This window comes from Oryctolagus cuniculus, chromosome 5, assembly GCF_964237555.1.
Source record: "Oryctolagus cuniculus chromosome 5, mOryCun1.1, whole genome shotgun sequence".
NCBI classification, from domain to species: domain Eukaryota; kingdom Metazoa; phylum Chordata; class Mammalia; order Lagomorpha; family Leporidae; genus Oryctolagus; species Oryctolagus cuniculus.
The window spans coordinates 48,835,191-48,850,234 of NC_091436.1; the positions used below are offsets into that span (position 1 = coordinate 48,835,191).

General features: G+C 41.6%; 1 protein-coding gene across 7 annotated transcripts in view; it reads left to right on the forward strand.

The window, feature by feature from the left end:
* Positions 1-212: 212 nt before the first annotated feature.
* TBC1D32 (TBC1 domain family member 32) overlaps positions 213-15,044 on the forward strand; it is a 250,914-nt gene continuing 236,082 nt past the window's right edge. For 5 of the 7 annotated variants that reach the window (XM_070073654.1, XM_070073652.1, XM_070073650.1 and 2 more), the window contains exon 1: positions 464-704. In XM_070073654.1, coding sequence (XP_069929755.1) covers positions 550-704 — 155 coding nt within the window. In that variant the 5' untranslated portion in view covers positions 464-549. Of the gene's footprint in view, positions 366-463; positions 705-15,044 lie in introns of those variants that run through there. The other 2 variants (XM_070073655.1, XM_070073656.1) reach the window with 2 other exon arrangements.

The following is a 15,044-nucleotide window of genomic DNA, read 5'->3' on the forward strand; positions in this document are numbered from 1 at the left end:
ACATCGACACCACTCTCTTCCACTGCAATCAGGCTACTACTTTGTTTCACTTCTATTATCTTCTTTACGTACACCCCTTTCTCTTTGCGTACTGTCCCTTTCACATACAGCGCCTCAGGGAGCGCACCTTAACTTTCTCCACAGCCCGGTTAGGTCATCGTAGAGGGCGCTCCCCCGCCGCAGGATGCCACGTCAACGAGCGGACGTCACGCGCCGCACTGACGTTCCGCCGTAGGCCCGCCCAGCAGAGCCTTTCTGGACGAGTTGTTTGCTATTCGTCGAGGCAGCCTGAGCTCAGTTGGCACTGCAGGCTGGCAACGACGAGTACTAAAGGCGGGGCCTCAGGAGCTCGCGGTTCCTCAGAAGTAAGGCGACTTGCTTTCCTGAAAGACGCTCGGACCGGGGAGGGAGCCCGCTCAAGCGCGTGCCTTGGTCTCCTAGGAAACGACGCCGAGCGCGGGCCGGAGCTGGGTGGGGTTGCGCGTGCGCAGTGCGCGGTATTTGCAGGGACCCAAAGTAATGGCTGTGGACGTTTGATTCCAACAGAGGATGGCGCATTTCTCCAGCGAAGACGAGGCGATGCTGCAGGCCATGCTGAGGCAGTTGTTCCTGAGCGTGAAGGAGAAAATCACGGGTGCTCCGTCCCTAGAGTGCGCCGAGGAGATCCTCTTACATCTGGAGGAAACTGATGAAAATTTTCACAAGTAAAATTGCCTTTGATGCCTTAAGCAAACAGTACATTGAGCTAGAAAAGGTTAAAGTGCAGTTAGATAAGGATTGTTCATTTGATTATTGTTGTTAAAATCGCTTCCAAGTAAGAGATTCGTTTTTTTATTTTCCTAAGTGCTGAATTTGTCATTATTGTTTACGAATTTTCTAAACCTTCTGCCTACTCTAAAGCAACATATCCTAATTTTCCTTTTTTCTTCCTCCTGGGCAGCAGAGTAACATTAATTGTAAATTATTTATATTTAAAAAACAATTCTATTTCAAGGAATTAATGAGTCCCCAAGATCCCTGAGCTTGCTGGTTTGGTATTTTGGTGATTTGCACCAAGTATGCCTTCTGAGTGCAGTAAAGGAATACAGTACTGAGATGAGGAACTTATTAGCTTCTTCTGGAATAGTTTAAGTTCCTAGACGGAATAAGGTACATACACAAGTGTCTGTGATGCATGTTGGGAATGTAAGTGCCAGATAAGCAATACACGGTACTCTGGAGGGATCAGGAGAGAAAACTTTAATGAGAGAAGTGGCATCTGAGCTAAATGTTGAAGGACCTTTTTTTGAGTCTTTAAAATTTATTTATTTATTTATTTTCATTTTGTTTGGAAGGAAGAGAGATAGCTTCCATCCACAGGTTCACTCCCCAGGAGCCCATAGCAGTTGGGACTGGGCAGGAAGGGACTGGAAGCCAGGAACCTGAGATTCAATGTGGGTCTTTCGCATTAGTGTCAGGGTCCCAAGAACTTTCGCCATCATATGCTGTCTCCCAAGGTGTGCATTAGTAGGCAGATCAGAAGTGGTGGAGCTGGGCAATCCACTAGGGGATGTAGGCTTCCCGGGCTCCTTAAGTGAGGTGGCTTAACCCCTGTGCCAAACACTCACACCTAAAAGGACCTTTATAGATTTAAAGACCCTTTGAGCATTAAAGATCTTTAGAGACCTATGTTTTTCTTTTCATTTGGTCCATGTAATTTTAGTTAATCCTCTGAAATTAAAAGTCTGTCTTCTGGTGCCCCCTTTATTATTAGTAGTAGTATTTTTAATCCAGTGTTTGCATTTCATTTTGATCTCACAGAGATGACATTTAAAATTTTTCTTCTTATGTTTACTGATTTTTGGGTGCCTTGGAATTCTACTTATCTGGAACTCCTACTAATGTCATATATGAGTATTAGAGGATTTATTTACTTATTTGAAAGAGTGAGAGAGAGAGGGGCCGGCACCGTGGCTCACTTGGTTAATCCTCCGCCTGTGGTGCTGGCATCCCATATGGGTGCCGTGTTCTAGTCCCGATTGCTCCTCTTCCAGGCCAGCTCTCTGCTGTGGCCCGGGAGGGCAATGGAGGATGGCCCAAGTGCTTGGGCCCCTGCACCCACATGGGAGACCAGGAGGAGGTACCTGGCTCCTGGCTTTGGATTGGCGCAGCTCCAGCTGTGGTGGGCATTTGGGGTGAACCAACGGAAGGAGGACCTTTCTTTCTGTCTCTCTTTCTCACTTTCTAACTTTAGCTGTGAAAAAAAAAAAAAAAAAAAAAGAAATATCTTCTATCTAACTGCTGGTTCACTCCTCAAATGCTCACAACAGGCTAGGGATAAATCAGGTCAGAGCCAGAAGACAGAACCTCTAACTGGATCTCTCAGGTGGGTGGCAGAAATCCATGTACTGGGGCCATCATCTACTGCCTCCCAGACACATTAGCAGGAAGCTGGTTTGGAAGCTTACAGTAGACAGTACTCTAACCAGGCACTCCTGTGTGGGATGTGGGCATTTCAAGAGGCAGTTTTTAAAATTCTGTGCAGTTTTTGTTTATAGTGGAAGCATTTACTGTTGTGACCAAATTCTTACTATTTTTAATTAAAGATTTTATTTGAGAGGTAGAATTATAGACAGAGAGAGGAAGAGACAGTGAAAGGTCTTCCATCCGCTGGTTTGCTCCCCAAATGGCTGCAACTGCTGTAGCTAAGCTGATCCGAAGCCAGGAGTCAGAAGCTTCTTCCAGGTCTCCCAAGTGGGTGCAGGGGCCCAAGCACTTGACCATCCTCCCCTGCTTTCCCAGGTGCATCTGCAGGGAGCTGGATTGGAAGTAGAGCAACTGGGACTTGAACCAAAGCCCACATTGGATGCCCTTGCTGCAGGCCGGGCCTTTAACCTGATGTGCCACAGCAGCGGCCTGGAGTGGGGAACTCTTGAATAGGAAAGGAAAAGAGGAGGAAATGTTTATCTTTGGCATTTTCCTAGAATCTTAAAATCTCAGAGTTGGATGGAATCTTAAAGGTCATTTAGTCAAGGTGGTTCTATTTCTATTTATTTTTCTTTTTTCTGACTTAACTTTTTGAGCACTTAATATTCTTGTGTCTCTTAGGTTTATCTTCCCAAAGTGTTTCATTCTTTAAGAATTATTCATCTTCACACCTCTACCATCAGAACATTGGTTCCTTAAATTCACCAGGTGTTGTCCTGTTATTAGCAAGAACAATGATCTTACCAAACAGACTTATAGGGAAAGTAGTGTTTCTGGAGCATTGTAATTTTTTTAATAAGAAAATTTTTGAGACAATTGAGTATGCAAATGATGCCATCTCAGGTAGTATAATAAAATGTGGAAAATGCAGTCATTTATCAGAAACATATAGTCCTATGTGGGCATTTTTTTCCCTACCAGATGGGTACACTATTTCCACTTTCCTCTGTATCTTCTATGTTTCTACCTAAAATTGTACACGTTCTCTATAAGATCCTGGCTCTCATCCCTTTCTCTAAGACTGACAACAAGGATTTGAGGCCTATAGGAGAGGATAGAAATAGGGAAAAGAACATGGCTTTCAATATGTGTGTGTATGTTATATAATTTTTTTCATTTAGACTGGCCTCATATAAAATAAGCCTAGTTTTCAATCTTGGTTACACTAGAATGAGCTGAGAGTCATTTAAAAAAATATTAATACCAAGTAAACAAATGAACCAAATTTTCCTGGGGTGCTTAGCAGAAGGGATGTGACATAGACAGGTCACTGGTACTATTTTTTTTTAAATTCTGCAGATGATTCAACTGTGCAGTCAGGATTGAGACCACAGAGTAAGAGCATCACTCATTTCCATGAGAATAATGTTGTTGTTTTAATAGATCCCCACCAACCCTAATGTCTGTCGCTATGCAGAGTTTCATCTTTGCGGCCCTCTCACTTGCTATTTTGATTAATACAGAATGAACACAAAAATATTTAATTGAATCAGACTGTTTCTTTGCTTTACAGAAGAATTTGCTAGTGATTTCTTAGTTATTGAACAATAATATATTTAAGTGATAACTTCAAGAAAACATTCTGTAAGGTGATATTTATGATTAGAAAAATTATGAAAGAATAAATAATATATATCTTATTAGTAAATGCATTTATAGTAACTATCAGGAGTTAGAAGCTTATTATTTGGCCTAGAAAGTTTGAGAATATGTAAATAATCATTTATTGTTATGTAGCCATTTATACACTTAGTATAAGGCATAAACTTGTCATGTTAAATCCTGATTCTGAAATATAATCTATTTTGAGAATTCCATTATCAGCCTTACAATTAATAACTTACACTATTAAAGTGCCTTCTTAAAACATCATTAGTGAAAAAATTCTCTACATATGGTTGAAATGTCTCTTCTTGCTTGTTTAAATGGCTAAAAGGATGATTTCTTGAAGCAAACTATATTAAGATTTTTAAGTCCTTGTAATAGTAATCTATGTATCTCTGTCTATTTTGATATAAATATTTTGAGTATGTCAGAAGGTCATCATGGAAAAAATGATAGAGAAAAGACAGTGTTCTTTACTCAACATGGGAAAATTTTCTTATGTCAATATGAAAAATTTCACTTACTCATAAGTGAAGCAAAGTTGGCAGTCATCGTGCCAGGTATTTTAGTTGAGCTGCTCTTGAAATCTGGTGAGAGTCACATGTCTTTCCTTATTAGTGAATAACTATCCTCATAGGTTTTAATTTTTCTTTTTTTATTTATTTGACATATAGAGTTAGACAGTGAGGGAGAGAGACAGAGAGAAAGGTCTTCCTTCCGTTGGTTCACCCCCCAAATGGCTGTTATGGTCAGTGCTGCGCTGATCCGAAGCCAGGAACCAGGTGCTTCCTCCTGGTCTCCCATGTGGGTGCAGGGCCCAAGCACTTGGGCCATCCTCCACTGCCTTCCTGGGCCACAGCAGAGAGCTGGACTGGAAGAGGAGCAACCGGGACTAGAACCCGGCGTCCATATGGGATGCCGGTGCTGCAGGCGGAGGATTAACCAAGTGAGCCACGGTGCCGGCCCCTCCTCCTAGGTGTTAATGTACTTCTTTGAAGAATTATTTTTTTTTAAAGATTTATTTCTTATTTATTTGAAAGGTACAGTTACACAGAGAGAGATTGGAAGTGAGAGAGAGAGAGAGAGAAACATGCATGCATGCCTATTTCTTCCATCTGCTGGTTCACTTCCCAAATAACTTCAATGGCTGGGGCTGAATCAGTCCAAAGCAAGGAGCTAGGGGCTTCTTCACGTCTCTTATGTGGGTGCAGGGTCCCAAGCACTTGGGCCATCTTCCACGGCTTTCCCGAGCACATTAGCAGGGAACAGGATCTTAAGTGGAGCAGTCAGGACTGCAACCTATACCCATATGGGATTCCAGTGTTGCAGGTGGTGGCTTTACCCACTGTGTCACAACTCAACAGTCATGAGGAATATTTTTATTTATTTGTTTATTTTTTTAAAGATTTATTTATTTATTCAAAAGGCAGAGTTACAGAGAAATAGAGGCAGAGAGAGAGAGAGAGAGAGAGAGAGAGAGAGAGATTGAGAAAGAGAGGGAGTTCCTCTGCTTGCTGGTTCACTCCCCAAATGGCCACAATGGCTGGAGCTGGGCTGATCTGAAGCCAGAAGCCAGGAGCTTCTTCCTGGCCTCCCACATGGGTACAGTGCCCCAAGCACTTGGGCTGTCTTCCACTGTCCTCCCAGGCCATAGCAGAGAACTGGATTGGTAGCGGAGCATCCAGGACTTGAACTGGCACCCATGTGGGATGCCGGCACTGCAAGCGGCAGCTTTATCTGCTAAACCTCGGTGCTGGGTCTGAGGAATATTTTTAAAAAGGTATTTTTGTGGCACCAACATCCCATTTGGGCTCTGGTTCCACTTCCAGCTGATTCTCTTCTGATCCAGCTCTCTGCTGTGGTCTGAGAAAGCAGTGGCCCAAATGATTCGGCCTCTGCACCTGCATGGGAGACTAGGGAGAAGCTCCTGGCTTCTGGCTTCAGTTGGCTCATCTCTGGCTGTTGCAGCCATTTGGGGAGTGAACCTATGATGGAAGACCTTTCTCTCTGTCTCTGTCTATAACTCTACCTCTCAAATAAATAAATAAATATTTAAAAAAAGAAAAATTTTAAATGATAATAAATATTAGTAGCTAATGAAAACAGAAATAAATAGGGATTGTATTTATTGTAATCTGTAACAGTCAAAGCTGTATTATTTCTGTAATATTGTAGTCTCGGTCTTTTTTCAAAGACACTTCCTTTTCTTTTTTTTTTTTTTTTTTTGAAGATTTTTATTTATTTATTTGATTGATAGAGTTACAGACAGTGAGAGGGAGAAGTAGAGAGAAGAGTCTTCCATTTGCTGGTTCACTCCCCAAATGGCCACAATGGCTGGAGCTGTGCTGATCTGAAGCCAGAAGCCAGGAGCTTCTTCCGGGGCTTCTATGTGGATGCAGGGGCCCAAGCACTTGGGCCATCTTCTACTGCTTTCCCAGGACATAGCAGAGAGCTGGCTTGGAAGAGGAGCAGCCGGGACTAGAACTGGCGCCCATAGCGGATGCCAGTGCCACAGGTGGAGGATTACCTTACTGCACCACAGCGCCAGCCCCATAGTCTTGTCTTTTCAGCACAATTACAAAATGTTATGTCTGAAAATGTTAATATGGAACCATCTGCTATAAAGTTTGAAGTGAAAGTTTCTAAACTGTAGCAACACTAATGAAATTAAACCTAGAAAGATATTATTAAATAAATTATCAAGCATGGTACATATTTCAGTGGAAAGTTTTGTATTTATTAGAAATTTTAAATGTAAACAAGATTCACCAGCATCGTAGTGGTCACAGTTTTCTACTGGTTGGGAAGAGAGGGTGTTGAAAGGTTAATGACATCCTGCAGTCCTTATTTCATCTGTGGATTTGTTTTCTCTGGCTAGTTTAGAAAAAAACAACAAAGTAACTTTTAGGAATTGGAAGATACATAAAAGCAATATTTCTGACTTTTCTTAAAACTTTGAAAGATTAATACTAGGACTATAGGATAGCTTTTTAAAAAGTTCATGAATAATGTGTATTATTCAGTAACTATGCATAAATTTCAAATGTTTTTGCACCAAAATAAACTTATCTTTTGTTCTTTAGTTTTTCTTGTAAAGATTTATTTATGTTGAAAGCAGAGTGACAGATTTGGGGAGAGAGAGGAGAGAAAGAGAGAGAGAGAGAGAGAGAGATCCATCTTCTGTCCCCTGGTCTACTCCCCAAATGGCTGCAAGAGCCTGGGCTGGTCCAGGTCAAAGACAGGAGCCCGGAGCATCAACCAGATCTCCCGTGCTGGTGACAGAGGCCCAAGCATCTGGGTCATCCTCTGCTGTCCTCCAGACACATATGTAGGGAGCTGGACTGGAAGCAGAACAGCCAGGACTCAAATTGGTTCTTTGATATGTGCTGCCATTGCAGGTAGAAGCTTAGCTCACTGCACCACAACACCGGCTCCAATAAAGTTATCTTTTAATTCTTTCAGTGAAGCTGAGCTTGCACATTTCCTCTTCAATTTACTGCTCTTACTCATGGCTTGCTTTACATACTTGCTTACTGTCTGTAGCAGCTGTGTTTGCAATTCCTGGAAAAAGTATAAGGACCATTTGAAAATCTCTTTTAGCCAAAATATGTACTTTCTACTTCTAGAATAATTTCTAAAATTGATGAAATGGGACTCTTTGATTTAAAAATCTGTGTATACCACTGATTTTTTGGATTATATGTAGCCTTTGTTAAGAGATACTGGGTTTGGGGCTGGCACCGTGGCAGAGTAGGTTAATCCTCTGCCTGCAGTGCCAGTATCCCATATGGGCATTGGTTCTAGTCCTGGCTGCTCTTCTTCTGATACAGCTCTCTGCTATGGCCTGGGAAAGCAATGGAAGATGGCCCGAGTTTTTGGGTCCCTGCACTTGCATGGGAGACCTGGAAGAAGCTCCTGGCTTCAGATCAGCTCAGCTCCAGCTGTTGTGGCTATTTGGGGAGTGAACCAGTGGATGGAAGACCTTTCTCTCTGTCTCTAACTGTCTCTCTTTGTAACTTGACCTCTCAAGTAAATAAATAAAATTAAAAAAAAAAAAAAAAGAGTTACTGGATGGGGCCAGTGTTGTGAGTGTACAGGGTAAAGCTGTTGCTTGTGATATGACATCTCGTATGGGCACTGGTTTGTGTCCTGGCTGCTCTACTTCTGATCTGTCTCCTTGCTAATGGCCTAGGAAAAGCAGTGGAAGATGTCCCAGGAGCTTGGACCCTTGCACCCTTGTGGGAAACCAGAATGATGTTCCTGGCTCCTGGCTTCGTTCTGGCTCTACCTTGGCCATTGTGGCCATCTGGGGAGTAAACTAATGGCTGTGTAGCTCTTATTTTCAAATAAATAAATAAATAAATACATTTTAACAACAACAACAAAGTTAATGGATGGTCCCAGGACTATCAGCATTACAATTAAGGTAGCACAGTACTTATATAGAACAATTTCTCCAAGCCTCTTTGTAACAATAATTTCTACTCTGCGTCACCATTATAGAAGAAAAGCATTACTTCTAGAATTTTACAGAGTACTACCATGAGTTAGGATGCTAAAAGAACTATCACAAAATGCATAGTTGGATGAGAATTTGAAGTCTTTGGCTATTGCTACCTAAAGAATAGAAGGGCCCACTTGAAGAAATGACTTTTCATTTACTTAGAATTAGAGTTTCTCAGAGTTTTCCAATGATCAGTAAGGATCAAGTAAGTAAAGATCCCATGCCTAGAAATTTCTGATGATAAGGGGCCTTACCATCCCTGGAGATCTTTATTCTTTTATAACATTTTTTAGAGTAGTAACCTCTTTTTTTTTTTAACTTTTATTTAATGAATATAAATTTCCAAAGTACAGCTTATGGATTACAATGGCTTCCCCCCCATACCATCCCTCCCACCCGCAACCCTCCCCTTTCCCACTCCCTCTCCCCTTCCATTCACATCAAGATTCATTTTCGATTCTCTTAATATACAGAAGATCAGTTTAGCATACATTAAGTAAAGATTTCAACAGTTTGCTCCCACACAGAAACATAAAGTGAAAAATACTGTTTGAGTACTAGTTATAGCATTAAATCTGAATGTGCGGCACACTAAGGACAGAGATCCTACATGAGGAGTAAGTGCACAGTGACTCCTGTTGTTGACTTAACAAATTGACACTCTCGTTTATGGCATCAGTAATCACCCTAGGCTCTTGTCATGAGCTGCCAAGGCTATGGAAGCCCCCTGAGTTCACGGACTCTGACCATACTTAGACAAGGCCATGGTCAAAGTGGAAGTTCTCTCCTCCCTTCAGAGAAAGGTACCTCCTTCTTTGATGACCCATTCTTTCCACTGGGATCTCACTCACAGAGATCTTTCATTTAGTTTTTTTTTTTTTTCCCCCAGAGTGTCTTGGCTTTCCATGCCTGAAATACTCTCATGGGCATTTCAGCCGGATCCGCATGCCTTTAGGGCTGATTCTGAGGCCAGAGTGCTGTTTAGGACATCTGGCATTCTATGGGTCTGCTGTGTATCTCACTTCCCATGTTGGATCGTTCTCTCCCTTTTTTATTCTATCAGCTAGTATTTGCAGACACTATTCTTGTTTATGTGATCCCTTTGGTTCTTAGTCCTATCATTATGATCAATTGTGAACAGAAATTGATCACTGGGACTAGTGAGATGGCATTGGTATATGCTACCTTGATGGGATTGAATTGGAATCCCCTGGTATGTTTCTAACTCTACCGTTTGAGGTAAGTCAGCTTGAGCATGTCCCGAATTGCACATCTCTTCCCTCTCTTATTCCCACTCTTATATTTAACAGCGATCACTTTTCTTTTAAGTTTCAGCACTTAAGAAGAATTGTGTACTGATTATAGTATTCAACCAAAAGTATTAAGTAGAACGAACAAAAAAAATACTAAGAGGGATAACATATTAATTTGCTCATCAACAGTCAGGGTGAGGGCTGATCAAGTCACCGTTTCTCATAGTGTTCATTTCACTTTAACAGGTTTCCTTTTTGGTGCTCAGTTAGTTGTCACCTATCAAGGAGAACAAGTGGTATTTGTCCCTTTGGGATTGGCTTATTTCACTCAGCATAATGTTTTCCAAATTCCTAACAGGGATCACTTTTCAGTTAAAATTTAAACACCTAAGAACAATTGTGTGTTAATTACAGAGTTCAACCAATGGTACTAGAACAAAAAAAATACTAAAATGGATAAAGTATTACATTGTACATCAACGTCAGGACAAGAGCTGATCAAGTCACTGTTTCTCATAGTGTCCATTTCACTTCAACAAGTTTCCCCTTTGGTGCTCAGTTAGTTGTCGCCAATCAGGGAGGACATATGATATTTGTCCCTTTGGGACTGGCTTAATTCACTCAGCATGATGTTTTCCAAATTCCTCCATCTTGTTGCAAATGACCAGGTTTGATTGTTTTTGACTGCTTTATAGTATTCTATAGAATACATGTCCCATAATTTCTTTATCCAGTCTTAGAGTAGTAACCTCTTAATACAAGATTTACTCTTGGAGTTCTAGGGTTCATTTACTTTGGGAGATACACCAAAACCTTGAAGAATTTTGAATGAGTCCTTGGGAAGTATTACAATAGTCACTTAATAGTGATATCATTAGAAAAAAAATCATGTGGTTATTAAAAAATCATGTGGTTATTAAAGTTTCCAAAGAGTAGATTTAAAATTTCCCCAGCAGGGCTGATATTGTGGTGTAGGAAGTAAAGCCACTGCCTGCGACACCTGTATCCTATATGGGCACCAGTACAAGTCCTGGCTGCTCCACTTGTGTCCCATCTCTCTACTAGTGAACTGGGAAAAGCAGTGGAAGATGGCCCAAGTGCACCTATGTGAGAGACCCAGATAAAGCTTATGGCACTTGGCTTCAGCTTGGCCCAGCCCTAGCCATTAAGGCCATCTGGGAAATGAACCACTGGATGGAAGATCAATCTCTCTCTCTCTCTCTCTCTCCCCCTCTCTCTTCCTCTCTCTCTCTCCCTCTCTCCCTCTTACTCTCCCTCACTCCTTCCCACCCTTCCTCTCTCCCTCTCTGTCTGTCTCTGTCCCTCTCTCTTTCAAATAAATAATCTATAAATCTTTTTTTAAAATATTTATTTTATTTATTTGAAAGAGTTACAGAGAGTGGTGGAGACACAGAGAGAGAGGTCTTCCATCCTCTGGTTTACTCCCCAGAGGGCCACAACGGCCAGAGCTGCACCGATCCGAAGCCAGGAGCCAGGAGTTTCTTCCTGGTCGTCCACGCGGGTGCAGGGGCCCAAGGACTTGGGCCATCTTCTACTGCTATCCCAGGCCATAGCAGAGAGCTGGGTCAGAAGAGGAGCAGCCGGGACTAAAACCAGCGCCCATATGGGATGCCGGCGCTTCAGGCCAGGGTGTTAACCTGCTGTGCCATAGCGCTGGCCCCAATCTATAAATCTTAAAAAAGATTTCCAGTGTTTGTGCTATTATAGCTGATGCTAAATGTTGGGGATTTTTTTTGTTTGTGTTTTTTATTTTAGAATGGTATTCCCTTAACTCTATTGAATGCATTTTGTTAATGGATTTCTGTTATATTTCCTCACTGCCTCATTATTAAGCTATCATTTTGCTTTACTTACATGTTGATCTTTATAATAAAGTGCACAGAAAAGCTGCCTTTCTGCATTCAATGTTTATTTTTTCTAATTGCCTGATTTGTGATACAGCAATGGGGCTAAGGAATAAGGAAAATTCTGCCTTTCTATATAGGTTTGATGATAGGATGTCAAACTCATCTTCAGAGAGCCTGTTCCTTCCATTTCAAGATATAAACTACCTCCAGCTTCCATTTGCCGCTAAGTATTTCAGAAGAGTGGAGGACAACTGGTGTGTCTGTTTGAATAACCTAGGGCAGGATTATGCAGAGCGTCCAGAGTTGTTAGTAGCCTCCAGTCACATCTCTGTGTTGCTTTCTTCTATATTCACTTTTTCTTTCCTTTCCCCAGAAGTAAGAGTCTGGATGTGAGATTACAGTGGTTAGACTGAAAGGATTACCTATTCTGGAAATCTTTTAAAAGACATGTTGAAGAAAGCAGTACTGCTTTTTTTTTTATTTATTTATTTATTTATTTTTTTTTATCTTTTATTTAATGAATATAAATTTCCAAAGTACGACTCATGGGTTACAATGGCTTTCCCCCCCATACCGTCCCTCCCACCCACAACCCTCCCCTTTCCCACTCCCTCTCCCCTTCCATTCACATCAAGATTCATTTTCGATTATCTTAATATACAGAAGATCAGCTTAGTATACCTTAAGTAAGGATTTCAACAGTTTGTTCCCACACAGAAACATAAAGTGAAAAATAATAGATGATTTTTTTTTAAATCATGATGAAATCAGATCAGACCTATTGTCATGTTTAATCCCAGTGAGAGTCAAGTTGGGAATTGATAATTTCTTTTTTTTTTTTTTTTTTTTTTACAGAAGATCAGTTTAGTGTACATTAAGTAAAGATTTCAATCGTTTGCACCCCCATAGAAACACAAAGTGAAATATACTGTTTGAGTACTCGTTATAGCATTAAGCCTCAGTGTACAGCACATTAAGGACAGAGATCCTGCATGAGGAGTAAGTGCACAGTGACTCCTGTTGTTGACTTTACCAATTGACACTCCTGTTTATGGCATCAATAATCTCCCTATGCACCAGTCATGAGTTTCCAAGGCTATGGAAGCCCCTTGAGTTCTCCAACTCTTATCTTGTTTAGACAAGGTCATAGTCAAAGTGGAGGTTCTCTCCTCCCTTCAGAGAAAGGCACCTCCCTCTTTGAAGACCTGTTCTTTCCACTGGGATCTCACTCACAGAGCTCTTTTTGCCAGAGTGCCTTGGCTTTCCATGCCTGAAATACTCTCATGGGCTTTTCAGCCAGATCCGAGTGCCTTTAGGGCTGATTCCGAGGCCAGAGTGCTATTTAGGACATCCGCCATTCTATGAGTCTGCTGAGTATCTCACTTCCCATGTTGGATCACTCTCCCCTTTATTTATTCTATCGGTTAGTGTTAGCAGATACTAGACTTGTTTATGTGCTCCCTTTGATTCTTAGTCCTTTCATTATGATCAATTGTGAACTGAAATTGATCACTTGGAATAGTGAGATGGCATTGGCACATGCCACCTTGATGGGATTGAATTGGAATCCCCTGGTATGTTTCCAACTCTACCAATTGGGGCAAGTCAGCCCGAGCATGCCCCAAATTATACATCTCTTCCCTCTCTTATTCCCACTTTAGTACTGCTTTTTTGATATTGAAACTTCAGATAGTCTGATTCTTGATTCTAAATGTTCCAGGTTGTGAAAGGATTGTTGTGGTAGGGAACATAAACACTTTTGTTGCTCTTCATATATTACTGTACACATCTACCAGTGATCTCATGGCCAGCTGTGTGTTTGTGGAGGCAGTGTGTGAATGTGTGTGTGTGTGTGTATATGTATGGTGCCATATATAATATATAATATATAAATGTATAATATGTATTGACAAATGGTACAAAAGTGAGAATGTTTTCAAAGGATTCTTTTGAAATCTTGTTTTTTTAAAAGATTTATTTATTTATTGAAAGAGTTACAGAGAGAGAGAGAGGAGAAACAGAGAAAGATCTTCCATTTGATGGTTCAACCTTCAGATGGCTACAATAGCTGGAGCTGGGCTGGTCTGAAGCCAGGAGCCAGGAGCTTCTTCTGGATCTCCTGTTTGGGTGCAGGGGCCCAAGGACTTGGGCTATCCTCTGCTGCTTTCCCAGGCACATTAGAAGGGAGCTGGGTCAGAAGTGAAGCAGCCAGAACTCAAACTGGAGCCCATATGGGATTCCGGCACAGCAGACTGTGGATTAACCCACTATGCCACAGTGCTGAGTCCTGAAATAACTTTTTTTTTTCTTGTGTAAATTTTCAGTTTCATATAGAAAGTGCAAAGATTTGATTTATAATTGGAGATACACAGAAATAAGTTAACATTTATTTATTTATTTTTAAATATTTATTTATTTATTTATTTGAAAGTCAGAGTTACACAGAGAGAGGAGAGGCCTTCCATCCGATGGTTCACTCCCCAATTGGCTGCAACGGCCAGAGCTGTGCTGATCCGAAGCCAGGAGCCAGGAGCTTCTTCTGAGTCTCCCATGTGGGTGCAGGGGCCCAAGGACTTGGGCCATCCTCCATTGCCCTCCCAGGCCATAGCAGAGAGCTAGATCAGAAGAGGAGCAGCCAGGACTAGAACCGGTGCCCATTTGGGATGCTGGCACTTCAGGCCAGGGTGTTAACCCGCTGAGCCACAGAGCCAGCCCCATAAGTTAACATTTAAAACTGATAGGACATTAGCTTGTATATGGAAAGTCCTTTAAGAAATACCATAATGAATCAGTAGAAGAAGCACAAACTGCTAAGAAGGTGATTAGAGGCAGTTTTCCATGACATAGATTCAGCAAGTTTTATTTTGTTTTTCTTGGATGGTATTTTTTTAAAAATTTTTTTAAAGATTTATTTATTTGAAGAGTTACAGAGAGAGGTAGAGAAAGAGAGAGAGGTCTTCCATCCACTGGTCCACTTCCCAGATGGTCGCAACGGCCAGAGCTGCGTCATTCTGAAGCCAGGAGCCAGGAGCCAGGAGCCAGGAGCTTCTTCCGGGTCTCCCACGTGGGTTCAGGGGTCCAAGGACTTGGGCCATCTTCTACTGCTTTCTCAGACCATAGCAGAGAGCTGCATCAGAAGAGGAGAAGCGGGGACTAGAACCGGCGCCCATATGGGATGCCAGCTCTTCAGGCCAGGGTGTTAATGTGCTGCGCCACAGCGCCAGCCCCTTGGATGGTGTTTTTGAAAATTAGGGCTTGCTGTTTCAGTGTTATGTAGCATGGCATTAAGTTTACAAAGTAGTCTTCCTCTTTTGCTTTTATTAATTTTTATAGATTTATTTATTTACT